Source organism: Miscanthus floridulus, chromosome 8 (assembly GCF_019320115.1).
Source record: "Miscanthus floridulus cultivar M001 chromosome 8, ASM1932011v1, whole genome shotgun sequence".
Classification (NCBI taxonomy): domain Eukaryota; kingdom Viridiplantae; phylum Streptophyta; class Magnoliopsida; order Poales; family Poaceae; genus Miscanthus; species Miscanthus floridulus.
In genome coordinates this window covers 38,853,480-38,880,866 of record NC_089587.1, presented here as the reverse complement: position 1 = coordinate 38,880,866, position 27,387 = coordinate 38,853,480, and the positions used below count along the sequence as shown (strand labels likewise).

The window sequence follows — 27,387 nt, the reverse complement described above, 5'->3', positions numbered from 1 at the left end:
AGACCCTAGTTAAATAGGCCAACCTTGAAGATGGAGAAGTGCAAGTAATGGTGATGCAACTGTGTTGTGGGTAGTTAGGAAATTACTCACGCTGACTTCATCGCCGATAGACCAAACGGTCGTGGAGGGCCGGTGGCCATAACACGTAACCCAGTTGGCTCGGCTTTTCATACAACTGAGAAAATACCACTGCCGCATCTATTGTTAACCCGTTGGTGGTAGAAGTCTCAACTGTCAGTTTTCTTCCTTGGGAGGCCTCATTATCGGTCCAACCGGTGGTGGAAGTATAACACACTCGCTTATATCGCTACGTCAGTGAAAGTGGTGATAGTGACATTTCAATCTATAGTAGTGTGAGTGCGAGTCGGAGCAGCACGTGCAGGAGGAGGGGATAAAAGGGTAAGGGCATTTTCATCATTTTGCGTGGCTACCCATTAAAACCAAATATAATAATCAGTTTAGTGTCTTCCACCATATTGGCTATGATTTTTTATGTCTTTTGGTAAAGACATCTTTTTTAGTGGTTTGTAGCAAAAGACACCTTTGAACGGTGTCCCATGGCAAATTTTGCCTTTTTCCGAACAGACTTGGTGGTCGGTGGTGGTTGAGACAGAAAGGAGAGGCGAGGGGTATTTTTGTCTCCTCCAACACAATATGACAAAGGTGGCCCACTTTTTAACCGAGAAATCTAACAGAATGGATGGTAGTGTCATATAGGGTACTGAAATTCGAATACAAGGCCATTGAAGGAAGTTTGAAGTTTTCAGGGCCATGGAAGAATTAAGTGAGTTTCACAGAGCCATACAGTTAATTTTCTCTTATTTTAGTCCCCTTGTTGATCATATATTTATTAATTCCAAAGTATGAAGCCTTATTTCTTCATACCTATATTTAAAGCATTTTTTCTTCACACCCCCATAATAAACATATTTATCTAGAGAAAAATATTAGGCATATTTTTTTAGTTTAAACTAGATAAGGCATCACAGTTTTCTCATTTGTACTATTAAATTAAGCACTACTGGCTATTAGAAAATTTGAAATAGTGTCAATCCTTAGATATAAAATGTACTAGCAATTTATGTCTCTTTTTGTGAATGGCAAGATTGAGTTCGCCTCTATTACTGTAAGGTAGCCGTTTAATTAATTGTATTGACTATGGTGACTGAGTGAACTACCTGTTTTTTTTTTTTTTTTTTTTTTTTTTTTTTTTTTTTTTTTTTTTTTTGCTGACAAAATAAGCCCGAGTTCGTTTCCTTTCCATTTTAGCTTCAGTCAATAGTTCATATATGGCCAATCGTTTATTTTAACCCTATGAATATACATGATCATTTTGGTGTTGCCTTCAAATTAGATTGCCACACCATCATATCCAGCTTGTTGAGAACAGTCCATATGTACGTGCTAGAAAGGTAGACTTCATGCATGGTGACCTTTTTCATTTCGGAGTATTTCTGTTAGCTTGTTTCGTTCAACAAAATTGGGATGCACTATTTTGTTCATGTTCATTTTAATCAAGATCAATCTTGTATAAATTCTTTTGTGGTCTATCTATTTGTAGGTTTCTCAGAGTGCAATCAGAACTGAAGGCTTTGGTGTTATCCAGTTGTGGAGCTTATGTTGGGACTTATTTTTCAAAAAAACATGCAGGACAAGAATCTTCCCTACGAAGATGTTTCTTCTACATCTCTTGGAAGATAGATTAGAGGATCCTATTTTAGCAAAGATTTAGCCTGCTTATATAAAGTAGTGTTTATATTTGGATGCATTGTTAGAAAAGCAGGCTCAAATTTGGATGCATTGTTAGAAAGCAGGCTCAAAACATGTCACTGAAATGATTATTCATGTAGTATAAATGATGTATGTATGTTCCTTTTCGTTGTGACTTATTAATTGACGGTCCTTACTCAATAATCTAAGTAGCAACATTGCTTTTGTTGAGCATAAGTTTTAGCTACAGAAAATAAATATTTTTGTCAAGGTACATGGTGTATCTTATTGTACTACATATGAAAATAAATACCAAATAAGTTTTTGTGACCTCTTGAAATCCTCTCGCTGAAGTTGTCGTCAATCCTATTTATTAGCTGTTTAGTTATTTTTTATTTTCAAAAATAATTTAATAAAATATTGTGTACTTAATCTCTTGTGGTCAATTTTTTTAGACACACGCGTGTCGCGCATGCATATTCACTGGTAGTTGAAAATGCATACTGATAATCTAAAATATCTTGGTATAGAAGAGAGTAAGAGACTTACAATACTACTTATCCGTCCTTTTAGCTGACGTGTTTTAAGGGACATGAATGTCTCGGTTATATCACTTTCATCCACTACAGAAAAAAATATCCCACTTAATGAATATGACTGGACAATTATCCAAAAGATTATCATCCATCTTATATCAGTTTGGTCATCTCTGGTAAGTTTTTCTTGTTTCTTTTTTCTTACAAATACATATACACATCCTCTGCTTGCTGAAACCTCAAGGTAGATCAGCAGCGTCGACCACCGGGCGCACAAGTCTTCCCACCAACCAGGGCCAAACAATGTTTTTGGATGAGCGTCGCCAGACTTCCAAAAGCAATCAGGCAACCAAACAGAGAAAGCACGAAAGATTCTGCATAAAGCAATCAGGCGACCAAACAGAGAAAGCACAAAAAGATTCTGCATACGCAGAGCCTGGCCAAGGAAATATAAGCAACCAATCAGGCTAATAGGGAGTGGAGTTTGGAGGGGAAGGAAGAAAAATGGACGCAGCCACAGCCCATGGGCTCCAGGAGAAGATAAGGTTCATCAGCAAACTTTTGTAATTGGAAGATTGGTCCCCAAAAAAATTCATTGTCGTTCGCTATCTTCTTTATGCCTTGGAATCTTATGGATAACATCTGATAATATTTCAGGATGATTCCGCTTATGTGTATGTTGTATTACGGATGACATATTTTTATTAGGAAACAAATACATACAACATCTAATTCCAAATATTATTTAGAAACAGAAATAGTAATAATATGCGTGGTGCTATGTATATATAGGGGCAATTATATTTATAATCTATATCTATTATTAGAGCATCTTCAAGAGACTCTCCAAACCCTTTCTAAATGCTAGGAATAGAGATTTCGGTGAAAAACTACTCTCCAACAGCTTTTCTAAATGGTCATCTAAACCTAAATATAGTCATCTTCTATTCCGGATTTTTCGCTAGCCAAAAATAGGAGACGAGAATTGCTCTCTAGAGTGCACATGAGATATAGAAAAACTGTTGAAGAGTAAAATGATATAGAAAGCTATTTTTATGCAAATAACTCTCTAAATGATGATTTAGAGAGTGAGATTTAGAAAGACTCTTACGGATGCTCCTTCTTCAAATTGTGGTCTATAGCACTATCTCCCTATCCATGTTTTCTGTACGTGACCCGAATTTATGGTCTGTGCTCATACAATTAGAAGAATTTATTTTAACGATGATATATAGTCTGATTCCAAGATATTAACTTCGCCTCTTACAAATTAGAACGACTTTGTTTAATGATGATACATAGCCTGATTGCAAGACATAATAGATTTCGTGTATCGTACGAACACGTTTGCTAGCCCTAATATTAAATTTTTATTGGTCCTTTCTTCGTTTTTCTTTTCCCGTTTTTTTCTGTCTCCGTTGTTTTTTTTTCTGTCCTGGTTTCCCGTTAGTTTTGGACCATTAGTTTTTCTTTTCCCGTCTCTTTCCGTCTCCGTCGTTTTTCTTTTTCTTTTTGTGACCCGTCGTCTTTCTTTCTTTCTTTTTGTCCGTTCGGTGGTGTTCTGGTTTCCCGTTAGTTTTGGTTTTTGCGCGTCTCCCCTTCTTCTAATTTTTTCTCTTCATCTAAAAATTTCTTTTGTTTTCACATATAAATATCAAAAAACAAATAATGAAATAATATTATAGCCATTTGACCCATGATCACTCCCTTAAAAACTAGAGCTTTTATCACCGAGTTGTTAACACAATTTTAATTAGAAGCAAAACTTGTCTTATTACTATAATCTGGTTCAACATATGGTCCTACTAACTAAACCTGTAAATATGGGCATGTTTGGATCCATTAGCAATAAAAATTAGGTAACTATTAGCTAATAGCTGCTTATTTTTAGCTAGCTAATTTTTAGCGGGGGTTGTTTGGATCCATCTGCTAATAGGTGGTTGGATAGTGAGTTGAAGGTGCATATAAACTATTAGCACCTATTAGCAACTCCAAATTTATTAATGAAACTAATAGTTATTAGCCTTCCAGCTAATAATTAACATGTTTATTAGCAGGTCTATTTGGATCTAATAGTATTAATTAATTTTAGCTGCTAATTATTAGTGCTAATGGATCTAAACAGACCTAAATGTGTCTCCAAACTATGTGAATTTACTAGTGTAATTCTGATGAAGACTACCATGTCAATAATCAAGAAAAGTCTCGTGCCATACTCATAAGAGGATTGACCAGTCAATATATGCTGGCAACTCCTTGTTGACTTTAATTAGATATTAGAATTACAAATTTTTAATAAGTCATGGAACTCGATATTTAACTATACCAATACATGGATATTATGAAAATTAAAGTTATGTTATATTTACTAGAGAAAAAATCATATCAAGCTACTATTTTGATTCCTTACAGACTTAATAGGAAATTGTCATATTATTGCCAATACTAACTTATATTATAGATGTTACGGTCATCATAAAATAAACTATAGCTTTTAAATTTTATAGAAAGGATGAAGATAAATAGATCATTCCGATCCTTCTTTCCTATAATGTTTGATAGGTAACTTTTTCTCCCATTACAACCAGTATGAATATTCTCTCAAAGGCAAGATCTTTGAGCAGGACTAGCTAGGGTTTGCACTCCAGAGTTCTACTCATTGACCGTGATGAAAGATTTTCCAATTCGAATAATATTTCCCATTACATACTTTTTTTTTTAAGAAAAGAGCTTTTATATTATGAAAACTCTTTCCTACCATAAACTCCCAATTCATGGGCCAATCCATTAGCGCTTCGATGATGTTTTGAGACTTTGAACCGCTGGAAGAGGCTTAGTGTTCTCTTTGCATTAGTGGAGAGGTCATTTTTGGCAAAGAAAATTATGACGACAATACTAAGAAATCGTATTGCAGATGGATTCATAAATTAGTGATGCTTCATAGAACAAGGTTTTTAGCCATAGTTCCGATCGACGATGTTATAACACTACTAAAAAACGATTTCAAAGATGGAAGGCTTTTTACTATAGAGGCGGGTCAATATACAACCGCCTCTATAGTGGCCCCCAAAATGAGCCGCGTAGCTACTAGTTCCAGTTGTCTCTGAAAATGCCTATATTTTTAGAGGCCACTCTATTTCCTGCTGCCTCTAGAAATCAATTTCCAATCGCCTCTAAAAATAGGAGCTGCATAGTAAATTTAAATTTTCAAACGACCTCGAATGAAGTAACGACAAAAATAAAAGTTGTAGATCTCGAAAAGGTATACAACTTTGTAGTTGATAACTTTTTCATTTGATATCATCTATGCATAGAAAATTACGTTTGAATTTCTCACATTTGACATTCGAATTTTTCAAATGACCTCGGATAGAGAAACGACCAAAACCAAAGTTATAAATTAAAACTTTGTAGTTGACAACTTTATTTTGAATTCATTTGGATCCCAAATACTTATTTTAAAACTGGATGAGGATAAAATTAGGAGAACGAATATCACATTTGGCCATATGGGTGGAGTATTTAGGGGAGGAACACGCGAAGCCACAGGTCGCTCGGTTTGAGCCCCTGCGCCCGCGAAGCGCATGTATTTCGCGCAAAAATCTAAAGCTTAGCGAAGCGTGCACGTGAGGCTATCTGGTGTGGTCTCCCCGGGTTTATTTCTTTTTTTTTTCCTTTTTTTTTGTTCTAGATTTGTGATTTCTGGAAAACCATTTGTAGAGACAACTCGAAATATAATCACCTCTACAAATCAAATTTTTAGAGACAGCTCCTATTTTTAGAGGCAGCTGGACACCCGCCTCTACAAATCGTTGATTTGTACAGGTGGAAAAGTAGATGCTCCAAATAAAATCTGTAGTAGTGTATTTCGCTTTCATAAAATGGAGGATCATAGCCACATATGCAAAGTGCAGTAGGTAACTGCTGTTGTCAAGGTTCATTTTGTCACAATATAAAGTTCTTATTTATCAATTTGATGTTATATATGGTATTATATTATGGCAACCTATAAATTACTCATGTGGGTATCGAGTATCGACAGCAATGGCCATTTATCCTAGCTTCGCCCCGCATGATGACGCCGACGAAAGACGAGGTCGGCGCCACGTTAAGCTCCAGCACGGACGCCGATGGCGCCAGCAGAAGCAAGGCAAGAGACGTGGCTCGTGGAGCAGTCGAGCTTCCTCTCCACCTTACCGAGAAGATCCTTTGCTGCATCAACCCGCTCGCGTCGGCTCGCCTCGCCACCGTCTGCAAGTCCTGGGCGGCCACAATCTCTGAGCGGCTCGCACGGCCTGTTCCCCACCTGTTCGTGTACCTGCCGGCTGACAAGAAGTCAGATCGTCGCGGCCGCGTCGTTTCCGTCCCGATAGGCTACGACGGGGACGACGTCGGCGGAGCGCCCCCCGTACCGGCGGTGATCCCGAACCGCGTGCTCTTGGCAGATACGAATGGCCTGGCGTGCATCGGCGCCATGCCCAGTGGTCATCTGGCCTTCGCAAGTTGGTGGAGCAAGATCTTGGTCCTGATCAACCCGATCACGGGCGCCCGGCAGAGCGTCCAAGTGGAGGAACCACGTCGGAGTCTAGTTCTGGCAGCCGGCGGCGGTGACTCCTTCATCTCCGTCGGCACCGATGAGCACATACTCTGGCGGCGGGCTGGCGGCGGCGATGAGTGGTCCAGGTGGACGGTACCGGCGGCGGCCGCGCACGGGATCGTCAACATCATATCGGCGGCCGTCTGTAGCGGCAGCTTCTACATACTGGACGACGACGGGTACGTGTCCGTCATCGACGTCGCTGCACCACAGCCGCTTCGCATGGAGAAGCTCCCGGTGGCGAGCCTGTTTGACGGTGACCACGGCGTGGCCTCACCGGCGATCCTCAACCCCGCCACGAAGGGCCACCTGCTCGAGTCCGACGGGGAGGTCCTCTTCGTCCGGCCAGTGATTGCGTTCAAGGACGAATTGTTCGGCGCCGGCGGCGGGACACCGTTCTGCAACCACGACGCTGCTGTGTTCCTCGCCGTCCTTGGCTTCGAGGTGTACCGGCTGGACTTGAAGGACAGACGCTGGGCAAAGGTGGAGAAGCTGCCAGGCGACCGGGCGATTTTCGTGAGCCCCGGATCGTCATTCGTGGTGCGCTCCTCGGAGACAGCGGGCTGCAGGAGCAACTGCATCTACTTCGTCGGCAACAAATGGTACTGCACCTTGTGCAACAGGGACGCCGGCAAAGCCTGGGGCGTGTACTCCATGGAAGATCGGGAGGTATTGTTTGAGCATGCTGTAACCGAGCCGGGGCCATGCTCGGCGGCGACGTGGTTCTTACCTCGTGTAGTCTAAGGGCTTCGATTATTTTGTCAGCAGCCGTCGCGCAATGGATGGGATCGCAGTGCCTCAATAGCCTGCTTGCATCCACAAACAGGGGCAAGGCCCATGTAATAGGCGTGCTGTAACTGATTAAATACGGGTGTGCGTTCACAGAAAAGGCATCCAATGTATAAACAAGAATATGATTTCTGTAAAAGGGTCTCTCAACAAGAGTCTCAGTAGCACATGAGTTATTGGGTTCAGACTTCCCATAAGAATGAATATTTTAGGATTAAACGGTTTTGTGTTTTCAGTGGCAGGTGACGTTCTCGTTGACACTGTACATGTTGTCGTCAATCTCGTCTCGAGGATGTGCCAGCACAGTCCTCGAATGTGCTCAGGTAGGGTTTACGTGCGTACGTTCATAGGCATGAGTCTGCGTGTATTGTGAGCGTCCACGTTGTACTGTATATTTTTAAAAAATATATATGATTTCCTAAATATTTCCTGTGTTCTCGGAAGTTTCCCATCCCCTCCGGGAAGATATCTAATATCTATTGCTAAAATATTTTTATGCATTTTCTATTGTGAGCTATGGAAAGAAATCACAAAATTCTAGAATAGTTTGTTAACATATGGTATGATGTTGACTATCACACAACAAATTTCATTCCAAATTATAAGTAACTTTGGCTTTTCTAGATTTATATTTTTTACTCTGTATCAAGACACATATTACATATCTAGGTGTATAGCAAAACCTATGTACTTAGAAATGTCAAATAATTAAATGACCTATAATTTAGAACTGAAGGTATATATGAGAAGAAATGAATAGAATGAGTTCTTAGAGTTAGAAACTGCAGATACATTATGGGACACCCGTCACTCCTTTACCCCTAGACCTGCCTACTGAATTCGAAACTATGAGTTAATTGTCCATAATTTTTCATCAGCTTAATCTTTTCGATAGAGTCTTGTGCATGCATCTTATTCTGGTTTAAAGAGCCAGATGTCTCTACTAAAATCATAGTGAGTGTAATTAAAGAAATGTAATCATAACCGACTCCTATTTTATGTTTAAAATCTGAGTTCACTTTTGGGTTTAACCAGTTGATGCAACATCACCCGTTCCTATACCCATTTGCCTAAGTAGCTTGGACAACATCATGTGGAGGTAACCGTATCTACTGCCTTACATATTAGAAAGAGAAAATTATTCACTTGGCCCTTAAGAAAATGATGGTTAGTTTCTTGGCCCTTTTTCTCTCGAACTTGCATGCATATTTATTTGGCCCTAAAACGAATTTTCTTTGGTTTCTTGGCCCTTTTGTTAATTTTGGGCTAACGGTGTTAAGTTGCATGCGAAATTACTGTTTTATCCCTGACGTTGAAATCAACAGTTCAGCAACCTATAGTTGCGCTATACAGTATTTTTGCATGCGGTGCCAACTGCAGCAACGGCGCGTTCGGCGGGGGCGAGCCGAGGGGCGGCGCCTGCTGCGCCTTGCCGAGCAGCAGCGCCTACTATGGCGGTTCGAGCGGATCTTGTCGTGGCCCCGGCGGCGAAGCCTGCGCAAACCCGCGCATCCCCAGCGGCCCGAGAACCACCTCGCCTGAGCCCAGCAGCTGCCCGAGAACAGGAGCAGAGGTGCCCCGCCCCGGCGGCACTCGAAGGTCCACTCTTGGCATGGCCACGTTTTTGGAAGGGTGAGTTCCCATCCTCCTCATTGTGTAACTAACAACTTGGCAGAGTCTTTTAACAATTAGATTAAGCAATATAGGTCCATGTATTTGGATGACTTTATGGATAAGATTAGACAATTGATTATGATCAAGTGGAACCAAAGGAGAAAAGTGTCAAAGAACTTAGAAGGTTTGATTCTACCCCACATAATCAAAAGGTTGAATGAAAGGAGTAGAGAACTAGAGCTGGAAATGAACCTGAGCCCATGAGCATTGAGTTTCCTACGTAGGGATGAAAACGGATCGGATATGGACGGATATCACTGATATTACATTTGTTTTCGTATTTCTGTCCGGATTCGGATTCGAATACGGATAGTGCCAACTATGCCGGATATGATACGATTGATATCAACATCATAAATATGCGATTTGAGTATTCGGATACGGATATGGTATCAAATATTGAATATCCAGACTCAGATACGGACATATCTTAACATCTCTAAACGGGTTCGGTCTCAAGTACGGTCGAAAAATATCCAACCGTTTTCATCCCTACCTACAGCAAATGAGGACGCTAACTCAGCTGCAGCACATGCATCCAAACCGGCGATGGCAAAACCGAAGGTAAGTCCAAGCCAAAGGCAAAGGGAAAACCAAGGAGAAGGTGCAAACTGTGGTCTCCTTAACTTGGACACTTGATGCATGTGTAATATTCCTCATGCTTTCTATGTATTGTGTAATATTCACCACTTTATGTAATATCCTTAACATGGACACTATGTATGTGCGAACTGTGGTTTATGGTTTAAGTAAGCTGTATTTGCTAATGTATCCGAACATGGACTTAAACATGACTTGGTTTAAGTATTCTGTACTTGATGCATGTGCCCATTAATTTCCATGTCGATTGGTGAACCTTATGCTTGAATCTATCGGTTTTGTCAAGTGCAAGCTGCTGTTGTTGCAAAATATGGTGTGAAAAAAAAATTACTGTTAAAAGTTGTTCTTTGTTGAAAAAAAAAATTCTGTCCAAAACAGGTGCAGTCCACAGGGGTATCCTGCTGTCCAGAAAATATCACTGCAACTAAGTTGGTGTTATACAGATGAAACAAAGGGTATAACCATCTTTTCCACTGCTACTTAACAGCATTGGAGGATAGAACTAGTGCTAGATATAGGGGATAAAAAATAAAACCAGTACACTGGTCTTGTTTAGCCCAAAAAAATTACAACCTATCGCATGACACATGTACGAAGTATTAAATATAGATTAAAAAAATAACTAATTACATAGATTATGACTACTTTGTCAGACGAATCTTTTAAGACTAATTAATTCATGATTTGACAATAAAGTGCTACAGTAACACATGTGCTAATGACAGATTAATTAGGCTTAATAAATTTATCTCGCTGTTTACTGATGGGTTCTATATTTATTTTTCTATTAATATCCGAACATCCTATACGACACCCCATATAACACATGATGTAATAATGAAATTTTACATCCGGCAACTAAACAAAGGGGAATTTTCTCAAACATATCCGAACTTCGAAGAATCGACGGCCGATTCCATGTGCCGCCGCTGCGCCCTACTGGTTCCGGAGGGCGTCGGCCTCCTAAGGAAAAAAAAAGAAAAAACCGAGGCCAGCAGTAGCCCAAAACCACAAACATCCCAAGTTCCCAACAAGAAACCAGAGGAGAGAGAGGAGGCAGCTGGAGCCGGTCGCTCCAGCCTCCAGCTGAGAGCCTCGAGGGTGGGGGATCTCCGGATGGCGATGGGTGACGCGAAGCCGTCGGTGCTAATCCCGATGCCCATCCGCGACCGCGACCGGGACCGGGACCGGGACCTGCTCGTGCCGACCGCCGCCGTCGCCACCCATGCGTCCCCGTCCGCCCGCACCGTCACCGGCTCCGACGACGACGAGAGCAAGCCCTCCTCTGCCTCCGCCGCCGCCGCCGCCGCGCAGACCGGCCGCGAGGTCGCGGCCCTTCCCTCTCCCCCTCCTCCCACTTCCGCCTCGCCTCGCATGGCGGTGGCTTCTCGAGTCAGATGTGGTCTGCCCGAGAAATGTCAATGCGCGAATTGTTGTGGGATATGAAATGTAGCTGATTTTTTTTTTTGTGCTTCTTGTTTCAGGCATTCCATAAGGTTGTGCATAGCTGGGCGTCCAAGAAGTTCATGACCGGATGGTATGTATACTCCTTGGATTCTGAATCTCTAATCCTCGATTCGTAGTATCGGGATGGAACTCACATTTTGTAGGGATTTTATTTGTGCGACGCTGAATCCAATAAATCTTTTGCTGCTGTAGCTGTATACTATGAAAAGATGGGATTTTTAAGTTTTGGTATTTCGTTTGTAGGGCTAAAATACCATTGAAACATGAAAAATGCAGCAGGTTTTGTGGTTTTGCTGTTGGGTTTATACCCTAAGATTGAATATGGATGCATTCTGAAGCTGTTTGTTCTGTACATTGTATAATGTCAATGCAGTTTTGTGCTGTCAGTTTATTGCTATTGAAATTCTTGTGATAAATTGTAAACGGAGTATAGACTGCACCTGAAATTGCAAGGGAATTGGTCATTTACTACAAGCTTTTGCTTCAAAGTACCAAAGCTCATTTTCCCATTCTTTCACTTTGTCAATTTTAAGCAAAAGCTTACAGTCTAGTAAAATTTTTGATTGGTTCTGTCATGGGTTTCACAAATGTTTTATATGTGGACACTGGTTTAAAGTATTTTTTTGAATCCTATATATGCCACCAGACATTAAAACACTAGCTGTAATTGTTTACCTTCTCTGTTGCCCTCATATTATGTGTACTGTCCTAGCAGAACTTCTAGCTATGTTTTCCAATAATTTTGCTGAATAATATTGTCAGAATATCCTTCTGCTGGGTACAAATGGAGCAATGTGAATATTATATTATCCTTGACTGCTTTCAAAGTGTTTGATGTTGGAAAACGGTAGAAATGAGAGTTAATACCACTAGAGTGGTTCTTAGTACCAGTATGTTGATGCTGGCCATAAATGACATGCATAAATTGAATAAGATACAGAATGTAGCACCAGAAGATATTAGTTAAACACGGAATGAACTATAATTTTCTGCATTTAGATCGAAAAAGTTATGGATAAGTTTTTTAAAAGATGAATTTAGAATTGTCTCACTGTATCTTCATTTATTTTCTCCATATCTCTCACAATAACGTTTCAATTCCACTTTCTACATTTCTTTTTCAGTTTCATCATTATCTATCTTGTTAAAAACTCGACCTGCGGGGGGGTATGACGGCCCCCCGGGCATTATAAGTAGAAGATGATCTTCTCACACAGATCGAGAAAACCCCTGAACCCCCGCCCCCAGCCTGACGCAGGAGGTACCGTAGCCCTGTGAGAAGGGGCCGGAGCCTACCACTGCGCTTTGGCACCTGGGGACGGGCGAGGGGATTTTTTTAACCTCAGCCTGAAATCCGCTCCCACGGGGAGTCGAACCCAGGACCTGAGGAGTGCCGCCGGGTTGCTCTAGCCAGTTAGACTAGAGGCCCTTTGGCATTATCTATCTTGTTATTAATGATGTCATGATGTGGTCACAAAGCATAAGCTTAACATGAATACATTTCGTCATAAGTTGGCTATGCAAATGAATATTTAGGAAAGGAGCGACTTTTTGAGTCTGTCTACTTTATTTGTTTTGGCCTGACATATGCTTTGTGCCTTTGGCAACATGATTTAAGCAAAATGTGTATTATTTCTAATGTTAAAAAGCAGTGCTATAAAATTTATTTAGCATTAAACCTAGGTGAACATGGGCTAGAATAATACATTATACTGAGTTGACTTTTTATTTGCATGGCTTCTGTTCATCTAGATGGGGTCAGCCATGGTAGCATAAAGTCTGATTTCTCTATTTGTGTCAGGGAAGGATCAGCATAGAATGAAATTTGAGATGAACCAACGTTCTGATCATATTCTCTTCACTATAGTTTGGCATATTCACAAGCTATTGTACTGTCGAGTGCTTAAGTAAAAAAACTTGAGATTAGTGTAAGGTACATTCTTTTCAGGTTACTCCTTTATCACTCTACTGATGTGGTTTCCCTAATTTTCTTGCAGTGTCATCCTCTTCCCAATTGCAGTTACATTCTATGTGACATGGTGGTTCTTTCGCTTTGTGGATGGGTTTTTCTCCCCAATATATGCTCACTTGGGAATCAAAATATTTGGTATGTATGAGATGCAGAGTGATTGTTGCTGCAGTTTACAAACTTTCTAGAATACTTACCAGAACTCTGAGTTGTACATATGGTGAGATGCAATTTTTATAGAAAACTAATAATGTTTATTTATGTAGCTCACTATTATCAAAAGTATGCTTCAGTCTAGATTACTATTTACCTTTGTCTATTTTATATCTTAATGGTCATTAGACTTACTGCAGAATCTTAATTCATAGTGTAAGAGTGATGTGCACCTATTGGGGTGTTTGGTTTCCAGGCGAGCTTTGCCTTGCCTTTCCAGATTGGTTGAGGCAAACCTTGCCAAGATAGGAGAGCGGAATTGGCTCCCTCACAGCAGCAAGGCAGAAGCTTGCCACTGCAGCCTACAAGGTGTGCTTGCCAGCAATCCAAACACATATTTAGCTGCAAATCCTCGCTGGGCAAGGCGAGGCAAGCTTTGCCAGAGGATCCAAACTGCTGCATTATCATTGACATCGTGGGCAACCTTTGAGACCTAGCCATCTAAGTGCATTTCCATGTATCTGTAAAATGTAGCAACAAATGGAGTTTGGAAACACAACATGGTCTATTTAGCTGTTTGTTTTGCAATGTCAGTTCATGAAATCGTTAATGTTTATGTCACCTCATGACCATGAGCCTGCCTTGTCCTCTGCCCATAGATTTGTGCACTGTTGTGCAAGTGCATGCGAGACATTAGAATGGCTGTTTTTAATCTAGTGATGGATTCAAGCTTTTCCTTCAACTTGGTTCCTAAACTCCATCCTCTTAGTTTACTATCAGTGCCCTGTTTTAATGCCTCATCATTTATCAAATTTGGCCAAGTATATTTTCCCAAATTCATAGCTCAGTTGCATTGTATACTAAGCAAACTAATTCTCTTTTTTAGCTTGTTCATGGAATCCTCTCTTCTTTGATGTTCTTTCTACATTGAGTAGCTTTATATGGAAATCTCTAGAATCATCTTCGAATTTTCACTAAATTTTTAAATTTAATGTCTTTTTTTTGTTTACCTTCTTGCAGGACTTGGCTTTGTAACATCGATATCTTTCATTTTTGTGGTTGGTGTATTCATGTCATCTTGGCTGGGGGCATCTATCCTTGGTCTCGGAGAGTGGTTCATAAAACGAATGCCATTTGTTCGCCATATTTATGATGCATCTAAGCAAATCAGTGCTGCCATTTCACCTGGTTAGATTCATTGCCATTTTATGATTCTAAAAATCATAATTCAAATGTGTGTAAGCAAATCACAGCTTCATGCAGATCAAAACAAGCATGCATTCAAGGAAGTGGTCATCATTAGGCACCCAAGAATTGGCGAATATGCATTTGGATTTATCACTTCAGAAGTTCTACTTCAGGTTTGTATGCTTTTACTATTTGATCTGGTCGATTAACCATTATCATAGTATCATGATTGTTTTTCATTCATTTTATCTGTGTAACCACTCAGTTTTTTCTCACTGTTCTTGATGTTGTTGACATATTGTTTAAAATAATGCTTCTGAAAAATATGCTGCAGCCATTTTCATCCATATATAAGTTCCTGCTCCCTGCAGTTTTTTTTTTTTCATTTTACGTTATCCCTGTTAAACAAGCTAAGCAAATCATGAATCTGCTGAACCAGTCACTATTATAATTAACACAGACTGAGAAAGTCCGGCTGTTGGTGTGAGCAATACAACTACAAGCTTTGACTTTCTGAAAATTCATCTTGATTTGTTAATTGTACCTAATGTGTTGTCATAATGTGGAACAACAGATTTTTCCTAGGAACATATCTTAGAAGTAACAGGACTTTGTGCAATTGTCATATGCTTTGTGAGTTGAAAACATTCAGTGTCCTAAGTAAAAAGAATCTCTGACCAAAAATGTAGATTCGGTTCATGCGTTTGGTTCCTGAAATTGTGCATATGTATTAGCTAGTTTAATGTGGATGTAATATTGTATATGGATATACCCCTTTTTATGCACAGCTTAGATAAAAGTTTACATGGTTAATTGCATTCATCTGGACTGTAAGCTCGTGTAAAAACTATTGCTGATGTATTACTCCTTTTGAACTCAGGGTTATTCTAGTGAAGAACAGATGTACTGTGTTTATGTTCCGACCAACCATCTCTATATTGGTGACATATTTCTGGTCAGCTCAAGTGACGTGATTAGACCGAACATGTCTGTTCGCGAAGGCATTGGTATGCCCTTCTCGGTTCTTTTCCTCTTTTTTTCCCGTCATATTTATATATTCAGATAAGTATGCTTTGAATTGCTTTGATATTAAACATCATCTTATTGCAGAAATTGTTGTCTCTGTGGGCACGACGATGCCTCAAGTGCTATCGATTCTGGAAACTGAGCCAAACCAGTTGAACAGGATCAGATCCACCCGAAGCTGAGATGACTTACATTTTGTGATTTCGTGTTCCAGAGTCCTTGTTTGTGTAAGTACAGGAGTAGGTTCTGACAGATTGTACAGTTCTGGGTGTGGAAGCAAAATCTGTTTGTGGGCACATCTCACCTGAACGTACGCCATTGCTTGTATGGCAGTCTCAGCTTCTTCAGAAATGTAACTTAGCAGTTGAAGTAGAGTTGACCTATGTTTGAGAGGTGCTCTCCGCGCTTGCCACGCTGTTAGAGTTGACCTATGTTGAGTTCTCAAGTTTTGCGGTGGAAATTTTTTTCATACCCCATTGGTTCATGCGTGTCTCCGAGTCTTGTGAGGCCTGTTTGAGTGGGAGGGAATCACTTTTTTTAGTCTGGTTCAAACTTGATCTGAATCCCAACAAGTACGATCGTGTAAAAGGCCTCCAGCACTCCAGCAGTTTCCGTTCGCTTGTCAAAGATAGCATGCTGCCCGTTCCTTCAATTTTTATTATAACAAGAGAATGAATGGTACATACAAAAGGAGTCAGTTGCATGCAGCTGCACTGTTGAAAAATCAGAATTTTGATTCATATCCCCATGATTGGTTGGTATTTGTGATTTGCATGAAATTTGTGGCAGCAATTGTTTGATATCCGTCTCAATATCTATGAAAATGGCTCCGTTAGAACCGAGAAAAGATAGCTCCTAATGCTAAATTCAGTATGTAAGATCGATATCTGTTAGATACATTGAGGTAACGTAACAAAGGTATATGGCTAGGGCTGGACAAAATACTCGTGGCTCGTCAATTTGTGGTCGGCTCTGCTCGGCTCGTTTTAACTTTTTCACAAGTTTAGCTGAAAGTCTAGCTCGCTATTTTAATGAGCCAGCCCGCGAGCTGCTCACGAGCTGAAGCCTATCAGCCCATGACCATGAATCCAGAAGATGATAATGCTGACATAGAAGTATACACATATTCTATTGGTACGTAATCCTTATTTTCAATTGTTTCATATGAATTTTAATTTTATAATTGTTATGATACTTAAATGTTGATTTTATGGATTATTTTCCAGGAAGAAGATAATGATGTCGACATTAAATCTGTGGACTTTTCTAAGTTTGTGGTGGCAAGCAACTAGTTAGCATGCTGGAACTGCATGATCATGGATGAACCAGCTATGTTACATGGTTGATACTTTTGATGAACCTGATATGTATTAATCATGTATGATTGCATAATGGTGGACGTCACCTTTTGGAATTAATGTAGCATAAACATTATAAACATGTGTGTCCTATTTTTTTAGTAGCTCGTAAGCTAAACGAGCCCGCTCGAGCTCGGTAACGAGCCGAGCCGAGCTGCCCCTCTAGCTCGTAATATTAACGAGCCAAGCCGAGCTGGCTCATTAGCCTAACGAGACAACTCGAGATGGACCAAGCCGAGCCGAGCTGGCTCGATCTCCAGCCCTATCTATGGCGACCTTCAATTGTTGGTAACAGGATTCATTATCCCTCTCAGCATAATTTTTTGAGAACGCCGTGTGCAAGATATCTCTGGAGGCTTATATAAGTCTAGGCCGTTTGGATCTTTTTATTTTGGGGGAATCGGAATCTACTTAATAGATTAGGGTATTTGTTTAAAATTTGACATTTTATAATTTTCTTAAGTTCACATATAAGATTATTTTAAATTTATAGGGTGAAAGATGGAAATTGATTATATAGATTACCATTTTATGTTTCTCCTTTACAACTTATAACACAGTCTTCAACTCGCTCTCCTAGGATATAAATACAACGTATAAGTATCTCTCTGGTATGGCCTACAATAATATACAAATATATTTCATATACAATCATATTAGCTTAATTAATATGTGTATAAATTATAATTATTAAAATGAATTCAATTCCAAATATCTAAATGGGTAGCAATTAAAGCACCAGTAAATATGACGTAGTTGCTTATATAAGTCTATGCCAACATGCAACACATCTCTGGTCTCTCTGGAGGCTTATATAAGTCTAAGAGCATTACAGCAGACTTGTTGAAGATATAAAATTTGAGGACATATTTATATACACCATATTATACAATATAAATAAAATGAATGAGAGGTATAAGCCATATATGGGCCTGTTTGGTTGAGCTGTAGCTTTTAGAAAAGCTGATGTGAGCTGTAGCTGTTGGAAAAGCAACTGTGAGATGTGAGCTATGGACAAAGCCAAAAGCCGTTTGGTTGAGCAGCCGTAGTTTTTTTGGAAAAGCAGCTGTTAGCAGGTCCCACGTCTCAGCCGACCCCACTTATCAGTCACCCAACACATTTTTCTCATGTTTTTTTCTATACGCGTCTTCTTCTGTCCATGAGCACGGGGGACAGGAGGCCGGTGAGGGGCGGTGCTCCTGCGAGCCCGCAGAGCGTGGGACGGGGCTGCAACTCGCGTCCGCCGGTGCCGAGGATGGGGCCGCGCCTACGCCGTCGCAGCTGGGGACGGGACGGAGCCGTGCCCGCGTCCACCGGTGCCGGGGACGGGATGGGGCCGCGCCAGCGCCTGCCGGTGCTGGGGACAGGGCCGCGCCAGCGACCGCCGGTGCAAGGGATGGGGCCGCGCTCAGATCCAAGCACTAGGAGGGAGAGAAACGGATGGAGATGGCCTGGCCGCGCTGAGCTTGAGCTCGGGCGGCAATGGTGGTATGGCGGCGAAAACCGGCCCGAGGGGCCTCAACCCTAGATGAGCGATGGCGAAAACCGGTGGGGAGGAAGGAGGGAGTCAAGGCGGGGCTGTGTGCGCGGCGAATCGGGCGAAAGCGGTTTGGTGGTGGCGAATTTGGCCAGCGGAGCTCGTGCGGGAGGCAATGGCGTGCGCGCCTGGGAGATGGCAGAGAGGGAGAGTGAGCAAGTGGGAGAGAGAGATGCGCCGCTGGCCGAGCCTGCTTGCGGAGGAGAGGGGCGCCACCGAAGGGGAGATGCGCCGCTGGCCCGAGCCTGCTTGCGGAGGAGCGGCGCTCTTTCTTTCACGTAGAAGAAGACGAGTCGCGAGCAAATCGAACCGGTACGCACATAATGGATGGCATTGCGGGTAGTTTTTCACCCCCACAGCCGGTGGAAGCCGCTCTCCCCCTGCTTTAGAAAATGAGCCCTTGTTTAGTTCGCGAAAAGTTTTCCCAAAAAGTGCTACAGTACCCGTCACATCGAATCTTGCGGTACGTGCATGGAGCATTAAATGTAGACGAAAATAAAAACTAATTGCACAGTTTGGTTGGAAATTGCGAGACGAACGTTTTGAGCCTAATTAGTCCATGATTGGACACTAATTGCCAAATAAAAACGAAAGTGCTACAGTAGCCAAATTTCGCACTTTTCGCGAACTAAACACGCGCTGAACTACGTGAAAGCTGACTTTTGCAAAAGCTGTAGATCTACCATAGAGCCTTTTGTTGGCTTTTGGGAGCAAAAGTTACAGCCAAAAGCCAAACCAAACACCCACACAGCCGTCGCTCTGATGAATAGGCAGTATATACAAGTAATACAAATACATAGCGTGTACAGCACAAGCTACTCCATTATTCACGCATTTTGACCAGCATCTTCAAATCAAACTCCTGTGACTAGTGATGAGTCACCGGAAAAAAATAATCATGGATGATGGAGCTTTCATCATCACTTGAACTGCAACTTGGATGCAAATGTTTGGCCAAACTTCCATCCTTGTGGCACCACGTCTGTGAATTCAATAGTTTGTCCGTCCGTGTCGGTGACCCTAAACGAGAGCATCTGCCCTGTGAGATAGGCCAGAGAGTGCCAGTTTGCGCCCCAGTTGCGTGCTAATGGAGACCAGTTATTCGAACTTGAGGTCTTGACTTCCATAGACTTGATGGAGCCGGCAGCCGCAACGTTGGTCACAAGCACAAGATTGACACTATACCACAGCCTATCTACAGCGTCCTACGGTAGGTCGCTATAAGTCAGTACAACGACCTACGGTCGGTCGCTATATACATATAGCGTCCGACTTGACGTGTGGGTATAAGTGGCGTCGCTATAAGTTATAGCGTCCAACCTTAATTATAGCGACCGACCGTTCGACGGTACGTTAAAGATATACCGACCGACTGTTCGACGCCAAGTACATACTTATAGCGACTATTGGTCGGACGCTATATATTATATAGCGTCCAACTATATGACACTATCAATACAAAAAATTAACAGCATAATTATTCATTAACCTCAAATTATTCATTAACCTCAGTATCAGTACTAATCATACAATCAATGAACCATATATAAAATCATCAATTCCATTTTGGACAATATACACAATTATGACAATGAAGCTCATCATAGCTCACAATTATATCATTATATCATATCCATAAGCTCAACTTGGAGAAACAAGTTACATAAGACAGTTTGGCCATCAAGATAGAATAATGCATAGCTCATATATAGATGTTTGCACTAGTTGCACAGTTTACATCTCATGGTTTGCTCGCACTCATTACAATTCATCACTTAAACAAAAGCATTCATCTCTAGTTAGAATGTCTAAAAGCATTCATATCTAGTTAGAATGTCCAAAATAATGCATTGGCCATGTGAAATTCCATCCAATTACTTCATGCATGCATCAGCCCCCCCTAGCCATTACCTCCCACCTGCAAATAAAAGATATAATAAACTGATAGTTCCAATCCAAATAGCAGCTGAGATGTAATTCGGCTAAGTAACATGTTTTTGATTTGGCTACCTAAATAGTGTGTAGATTTCAGTACTAGTAATACAAATATTCTAAAACTGACCATAATTTTTTCTTGACCATACCAAGCTGGTGCTACTTGCATTCATAGCCCTTCTCTAGGCACACAAATACAGAGGTAAAAGTGACAAGAGCCCTGTTCTCTCCAACATGCTACATTGTGCTTAAGTGTTGATAACAAGAACCCTTTGATTTTTCTACTAGCAGGCAAACCACAAAAGAAGGAACCTCAGAAGAGAATACATGGCAAGAGTTCTAAATTTTTTTTACTTCTTCCATAAAACTTACATTTATTAATACAGTATTAATGCCCTTGATGCTTTACATGCCACTAGTATAATGCCCGTGCTAACGCCACGGCTTTATTTCAAGGTGCACATAAAAACAACCAAACAACGACAGTTTTCTATAGTTTTCCGGATTATATACAGTTTTCCAAATTATATACATGGTCATATATAAAATTTCATAACCATCCTCAAATGTTTGAATTGACTGATGGATTGAAGTAACAAATTTTCGAATCATAACTTTCCTGAACTCCTTCCATGAATCGATCATTTCATCCATGTTACTGCAAGTGCCTGGAGACAAAGAACACTCCCAAGATCGTTTCCATCCTGAATTTGAAACCAAAGAACCAACATAAGTGCACAACATAAGTTTTTTTTCATTTCTTTTTTTTCGTTAAGAACCCCATCAGTTTACTAGGTATAAATAGGTTCAAATAACTTATTATTTCATTACAATGGTATTTTGTTCCGGAACCATTCTGTCCAAACGTAGGCAATTTCTTCATCACCAATGCCCGTGCTAATGCTATGGCGGTGTTTGAACATCCAAAAATATGAGCCAACAAAACTTAAATTTCATCAAAGAACAAAAAAAAATACTCATGTCTCGCTACATGAAAAATATTTCACAACTAATAACTATCTGCAGTTGATCTGTCCTAATTTCCATCCATTCATTCATGTACTACTGCAATGTAACCTCTAATTCACACTTTCTTTCTGTAACTGTAGTCTGTGTATAGCATGCAAATATAGATAAAATGAGTCAACTCATTTGCGCTACTTCTCTCTGGTCTCTATTTAATTCAGAAGACAGCCATGTCACTTGCTATTTGCTCATCTCAAGTAGCAAAATATGTCTCCTGGCTAGCAGTCACCTATAGACAATCAAGTGGACAAATATATTGATCAAAGGAAAACAGTGCCCCCTAGTTGCGCCTGCGTGAACAATCATCTCATACTGTAAATGCAAGAAACAAGATAATAGGAAAGTGAAGTATTCCATCCAGTGATGAGTGAAATATAACGGTCAGTTAGCTAGACCTATCTAGTACACGTACCACAAATTCAGTAAAGCTATTTACTCAACCAAAAAAAAAACATTATGCAAGTATGACATCAATGTTCAGCTGGTCAATGTCGACAAAAAAAAATCTAATGAAATAAGGGCCATAGGTGTACCTTGAGCTGGTCAATGTCGACACCGTCTTGTTGAAGGTCAACTCATGGAGCTGCCAGACCTACCATACAAATTCCATCATAAAAAGCTGAATAAATATCGATAGGTTAGCATGAACTGTAATTAGCATGCAGATGACTCACCCTTCATTAATATCGATAGGTTTCCTGTCATATAACCATAGCATGAGGAGCAAACTATCTTGCATGCCTACCTACATTTTTGCAGTATAAAAAAAGGTTACCCACCTCGTCATGGATCCAGACCAAGTAAAGCAGAAATTCCGTGTGGTCCTCATGAGTAGCCTTCATGAGATCTGTAATGAAATTAGCACCATTAGTAAATAAAAGGCTGCTCTTGTTTGAAAAAAGAAAAATTCTTGTAGCAAGTTAGAAGCAGCTAAATTAAATTCTGGCATTAACTTTCCTATAACCATATGTCACCGCACTGTTGTTCCAATTCACCATTCACCAACTATCTCAGGACACCAGCAGAAAACCACTAACTTAGCTGATACTAAATATATAGTTATGTGAAAGAGATGTTTTATGATAGGCTTAAATTGGAACTGATCGTGAGTACATTAACAATAAAAAAAATCAAGTCCAGCTGGAAGCAATCATAAGTTCATGCTAGGATTAAGTAAATTGGAGATAGCACATTGTATCACAGCAACAGATTCTGAAATTACCTTAACTGTTGTGCTCTCAGCAACAACCACAGCAGTATCACCGGCATTGGCGAAACGATTAACCCAACCTGTAAGGTTAGACAGAATAATAAAAGAGTAAGTTCATGGCATTTCAAACCTACGTAACACAATCATGCTAGGCTGCTAGTGCTAGCAACATAGACAAAAATTCAATGATTAAACATTATGATCAGAAATGATTAGCAACGACTTGACCTACAGGAATCTTCAGCCTCTTCAAATTGTCACACAAGTAGGCGCATTAGGACATAAATCATGAAGCAAACATAAAAGAGCCTTTGTCTCAAATGGAAACTAAACGATTTTGCTAAGGTAATGAAATAATTAAGCTAATTATTGTTCTTGGGAGACATCCGTCTCGCACGTAAGTTTCAAGGCATGCATCAAAAACCTCGTCAAGTGGCAACGCCCAGTCGCCCACACATGAGCTTGTGCTCAGGTCCACAGTGGCAAGGAAAACAATGAAACTGCCTCTAAGAGCCTGCTAAACGTCTGTGTTGTACTTGGTCTTATGCTCCAAAGTTGAGTCTTAGAGCTAGCAGCACTCAGTTTCATACATTTGCTCAATACTTCAGTGGTAGCAAACACATGCTTTATTTGCAATGTTCAGTTCACACATTTGCAATGATGAACTCTATTTTTAGCCCTACACCGAAAGATGAACTGTCCCAGCAATACTTACACTACTATGTTTCGACCGAGCTCGTACCAATGATTATTGGAATAGTGAATGCAATAGTGAAAGTTGTCTTAAATGGATATTGTCATTTAGAATAAGGGGAACCACCAAAATCACTCAAAGTTACTTATACTATACTTCATTAACTTTATGTCATCTATGGTGCAGTGAGAGGCATCCACACTAAGAGACCTTCAGGTCCACTAAAGCTAGTGACACCGACAAATGAAATACCCACCTGGAATTGGAAAGTAAGATGATCTTCAACCAATGATCGACAACTAATATTATATCAACTACATGTACCAACTCTTAATAACGGTGGGCAATGAAAACATGGGAATGGTAAAATAAAAATTAGCTGTACAGGGAATGGGCTTGATTTCTTTTATGTGGGGTCATGAACACTTATTTGTCTAACTAACAACTGGTCCAGTTTTATGCTGCTTTCGTGTTTGTTGGCTGCAAAAAAACTAAACTGCCAAACTGAAACTCTTATGCATAACATGACCGGAAAAATGTGTCTGATATAGCATGCACACAATAAGTAGGGGTAGGGAAGTGACCTGCATAGCAGAAGTTGATTAGAACAATGGGTCCTCCCAAACTGCTATATTGCACGATCTGCACTCTAAGGGAGTTCAAGAGTTATGTGTACTCTTCTTCTCTGAAATTCAGTTCAATTCAATTCAGTCTCAGTCGTACTGACAGGTAGGCAAGCAAGCAAGAAAAAGAACACATGCATATTAACTTTAACAAGAATAAACATTGCAAAATAGGGTGATCAGTTTGGAGGGGGAGGGGGCCCTGTCTTATAAGTAAACTTTCCATATTTCTCATGAGCTACACTCGGTTTTCAATTAAGCTATAGATTCTCTTGAACTATCCACAGGAAGCAAAAAAATAGGAAAAAATAATCTTAAGCCACAGTAACTGAATGTGGAGTAAATGAAGATCAAACTAAACCACAGTCCATACTGATGATCAAACTAAAGCCACAGCCCACACTAAGTAAATTTAAAGGCAACTGCTATACTTCCTACAATAAATCTGGATGATACATTGAAGCTCTGCATGAACTATGTATTCATTTTTGCCATATGCCAAATCGACTAAGCAACATCTGGGATGCAGAGAGCACACTTAGTTTCTATGCCACGTGTACTTGTTGATTTGGCCCAGTTAAGCAAATAAGCAACAACAAATGTGTCCACTATAATAAATAGAAGGCACAGTTAGTAGCAGAAATAGAGATCCATATCACTACATGGAGAATCTTTACCAGGAATCAGAAAAGACAAGCAGCAACAATGGTAGCGAAGTGGTAGAGAGCACTTTACCTGATACTCGTGAGTCTAATCCACGAGCTGGTTCCTAGTGCTTGCTGAGGCCTGATGAGGCGCCTGTAGATGCTGCGGCTTTTCTTAGGGCAGAGGTCCAAGGAGCACCTTCTTCTTGTACGCTTCAGGCAACCACGAATACAACATGCACAGATCCATGATTCAGTTAGTAAGGAGGTGACGCAGTCAACAGCAGCAAACACAGTGTAGAGGGACACCGTGGCTCCCTTACTTTGGATCTGGCCATGCGGAGGGAGATAGGGGGAGAGCTGGCTGTGGCGCCAGTGCAGAAGAATTGAGGACCCCGGAGGGGGTGGGGATGGGGGTGCGGGTGCAGAGCAACTTGGAGGGGGTGGGGGCGCCGTATGTGGTGGTGGGGGAGGGGGACCTAAGGTCACTGACGGGGGCGGAGGGAGGGGCGAGCTGAGTTCACCGGCTGTGCTGACCTGGAGACGGCGTCGAGCTGAGGTCGTCGGCGCAGAGCGGCCAGACTGAGGTCGCCGGCCCGCTGACTGAGCGCGCGGAGGAGGCTAGGGGGCCACCGGTGAGGGCGGCCGGCCGACGGCGGCGAGCAGTTCTTAGGGGGCGGCTCCGTGTGCAGGACCGGTGGTGGCCATGGTTTTTTTTCTTCGATTGGAGCCAGCGGCGGCGGGGTGCTGCGCTGGGGTTTGGGGAAAGGGACTGTGGCTTACTGGGGTGAGCACCCAGGGGAGACGGGAAATGGGCTGATGTGGTGTTGCGCCTTGGCGGGCTCCAATTTTTTTTCTGACAGGTGTGTCCACATTAAAAAGTTAGGCGGGATCTACGGCGACGAGCGGTGGGTCGTTAAAAGTATGATATAACGACCGACCGTTCAACGTCGAAGTGAAATAGAATTAACGACCGACAGTCTGTAGCCAAAACAAGATATAGCGTCTGACCGTAAGCCACTAAGTTATACCGTCCGACCGTCCAACGGCATTTCGACATTTTTACCGACCCTTGGTTGGACGCTAGTATGGGCTGTGGTATAGTGTGAAGTAGTCATGCCCATTGATCGTGAACCTGACTCCACCTCGCTTCACGCAAGGAACTCTACAAGCAAGAATTTAGTTGTAGTATTAGGATATCGCACTGCATGCATCCCAAATTCCCATCAAGTTTTTGTTTTTTTTATGATAGATCGAAGCCAGCTAGGAAGATGTAGTAGGGAATTAAATAAAAATACCTCTTGTACATGACGGGGATGATGCCTCCGCCGTAGACTCCAATCTTCTCCCACGCCGGCTGCGCCATGTCGAAATGCGGGCGCTGCTGATTGCACCAGCCGCCGTCGGGCAGCGCCGAGTTGGGCGGGCAGAAATTGGTGGCGGTGACGGTGACTGTGACGCCGGGTTTGCAGAACCTCGGGTCGGCTCTCTTGCGATCGCACGCGATCTTGTAGCACTGCCCGCACGAGGCGCCGTCGTTGAAGAGCACCGTGCTGAGCGCCGCCGTCCGCGTGCCGTAGCCCTGGGAGTAGAGGTTGCCGTACCCGCACGCGCCGCCTGCCACCATACACATATATCAGACGATGACAGATGTGCATCATGTTCATGGCATATATATATATAGGAAAGCTATCCCATGCATGCATGGTTCTTGAGCGGCCGGCTAGCTAGCTTACCCATGGTGTTGGAGGCATCAGCGCCTCCGTAGAAGGTGGCATGCGCCTTCAGCCACCCGGTTGGTGCCGGAGACGACGACGTGGTGCTTGTGGGGACGGCGTCATTAGCGGCCATGGCCGACGCCCAACCGGCAGCTGCCAGCAGCAAGAGTATGAAAACTCGAGCTGGAGCCATACCTCTAAGAACCGTAGGAGAACTGGAGAAGAAGCAGGAGACTATATGTACGTAGCTCAGAAAGCAGGAGAAGCAGATGGATCGAGTTGCCTGAATAATTTTGTGGTGTGTGTATGTATGCGTAATTGGGTATGGATATAGAGTTTGTTTTGATGATGATGATGGTGGTGCGATGATTGGTCTTGTATATATACACAGCCATTACCCTTCGTAGTCACGGTTGATTGGCGGCTGGGATTATATGTTGGCTAAACTTATTAAGGGCCGGGGTGCCGATCGAACGAAGCAAGCCTGGTAAGGGCGTAATGCCAGCGTGCACATGCATGTCTATGGCTATATATGATGAAGCCCCATCATGCATGGCTTAAGGTGCAATCCACAAGAGAGAGACGCACGCCGCCGCAGATGCGCGTTATGGACATTTGTATATATACTTATTATAACCACTGCAGACGCGCACGGCGGCGCGGGTGTGAAATGGAGTATAACGAGCGGTTTCTTCTTCTCTAAGACAGGATGTCGTTTGTTTCGTCGGAGACACGAGTGATGATCTGCACCTGCACCGCAATCAAACCAAGGCCTGATTGGACGATGCTGTCGCCGCGCCGCGCCGGCAGCCATGCCTAAGCTGTGGCAGATATCGACGTTTCGTCCGCCGAACCTTTGTCACGCTAATAAGGGATAGCCTCGTGACCTCGTCAAACTACGTTCGTACTCTATCAAGAAAAAAGTCAATTCTA

The 27,387-nt window shown here is 41.9% G+C and overlaps 2 protein-coding genes across 2 annotated transcripts; one reads left to right on the top strand and one right to left on the bottom strand.

Moving 5' to 3' along the window:
• The first annotated feature begins 10,915 nt into the window (after window positions 1-10,915).
• Window positions 10,916-16,081, top strand: LOC136471691 (protein LIKE COV 1-like). Its single transcript, XM_066469437.1, has 7 exons — window positions 10,916-11,232; window positions 11,391-11,443; window positions 13,371-13,480; window positions 14,516-14,683; window positions 14,759-14,856; window positions 15,564-15,690; window positions 15,794-16,081. Exons 1-7 carry the CDS (start codon window positions 11,023-11,025, stop codon window positions 15,889-15,891), a joined length of 864 nt encoding a protein of 287 aa, XP_066325534.1. The 5' UTR covers window positions 10,916-11,022; the 3' UTR covers window positions 15,892-16,081.
• A 3,443-nt stretch (window positions 16,082-19,524) lies between these two features.
• Window positions 19,525-26,653, bottom strand: LOC136471690 (expansin-A23-like). The gene is made up of 4 exons (XM_066469436.1): window positions 26,473-26,653; window positions 26,035-26,353; window positions 25,846-25,901; window positions 19,525-19,781 (listed from the first exon to the last, which is right to left on the bottom strand). Exons 1-4 carry the CDS (start codon window positions 26,645-26,647, stop codon window positions 19,525-19,527), a joined length of 807 nt encoding a protein of 268 aa, XP_066325533.1. The 5' UTR covers window positions 26,648-26,653.
• Window positions 26,654-27,387: the final 734 nt, after the last annotated feature.

What these genes read in the sequence shown, in the direction of transcription:
- LOC136471690 (XM_066469436.1), bottom strand. Translation starts at nt 26,647, where the DNA reads ATGGCTCCAGCTCGAGTTTTCATACTCTTGCTGCTGGCAGCTGCCGGT. An exon ending in TGATGCCTCCAACACCATGG is followed by an intron (nt 26,354 to 26,472) that starts GTAAGCTAGCTA and finishes GTATGGTGGCAG; the next exon opens with GCGGCGCGTGCGGGTACGGC. An exon ending in ATCCCCGTCATGTACAAGAG is followed by an intron (nt 25,902 to 26,034) that starts GTATTTTTATTT and finishes TCTTGCTTGTAG; the next exon opens with AGTTCCTTGCGTGAAGCGAG.
- LOC136471691 (XM_066469437.1), top strand. Translation starts at nt 11,023, where the DNA reads ATGGCGATGGGTGACGCGAAGCCGTCGGTGCTAATCCCGATGCCCATC. An exon ending in CCGCGCAGACCGGCCGCGAG is followed by an intron (nt 11,233 to 11,390) that starts GTCGCGGCCCTT and finishes TTCTTGTTTCAG; the next exon opens with GCATTCCATAAGGTTGTGCA. An exon ending in CAGTGCTGCCATTTCACCTG is followed by an intron (nt 14,684 to 14,758) that starts GTTAGATTCATT and finishes AGCTTCATGCAG; the next exon opens with ATCAAAACAAGCATGCATTC.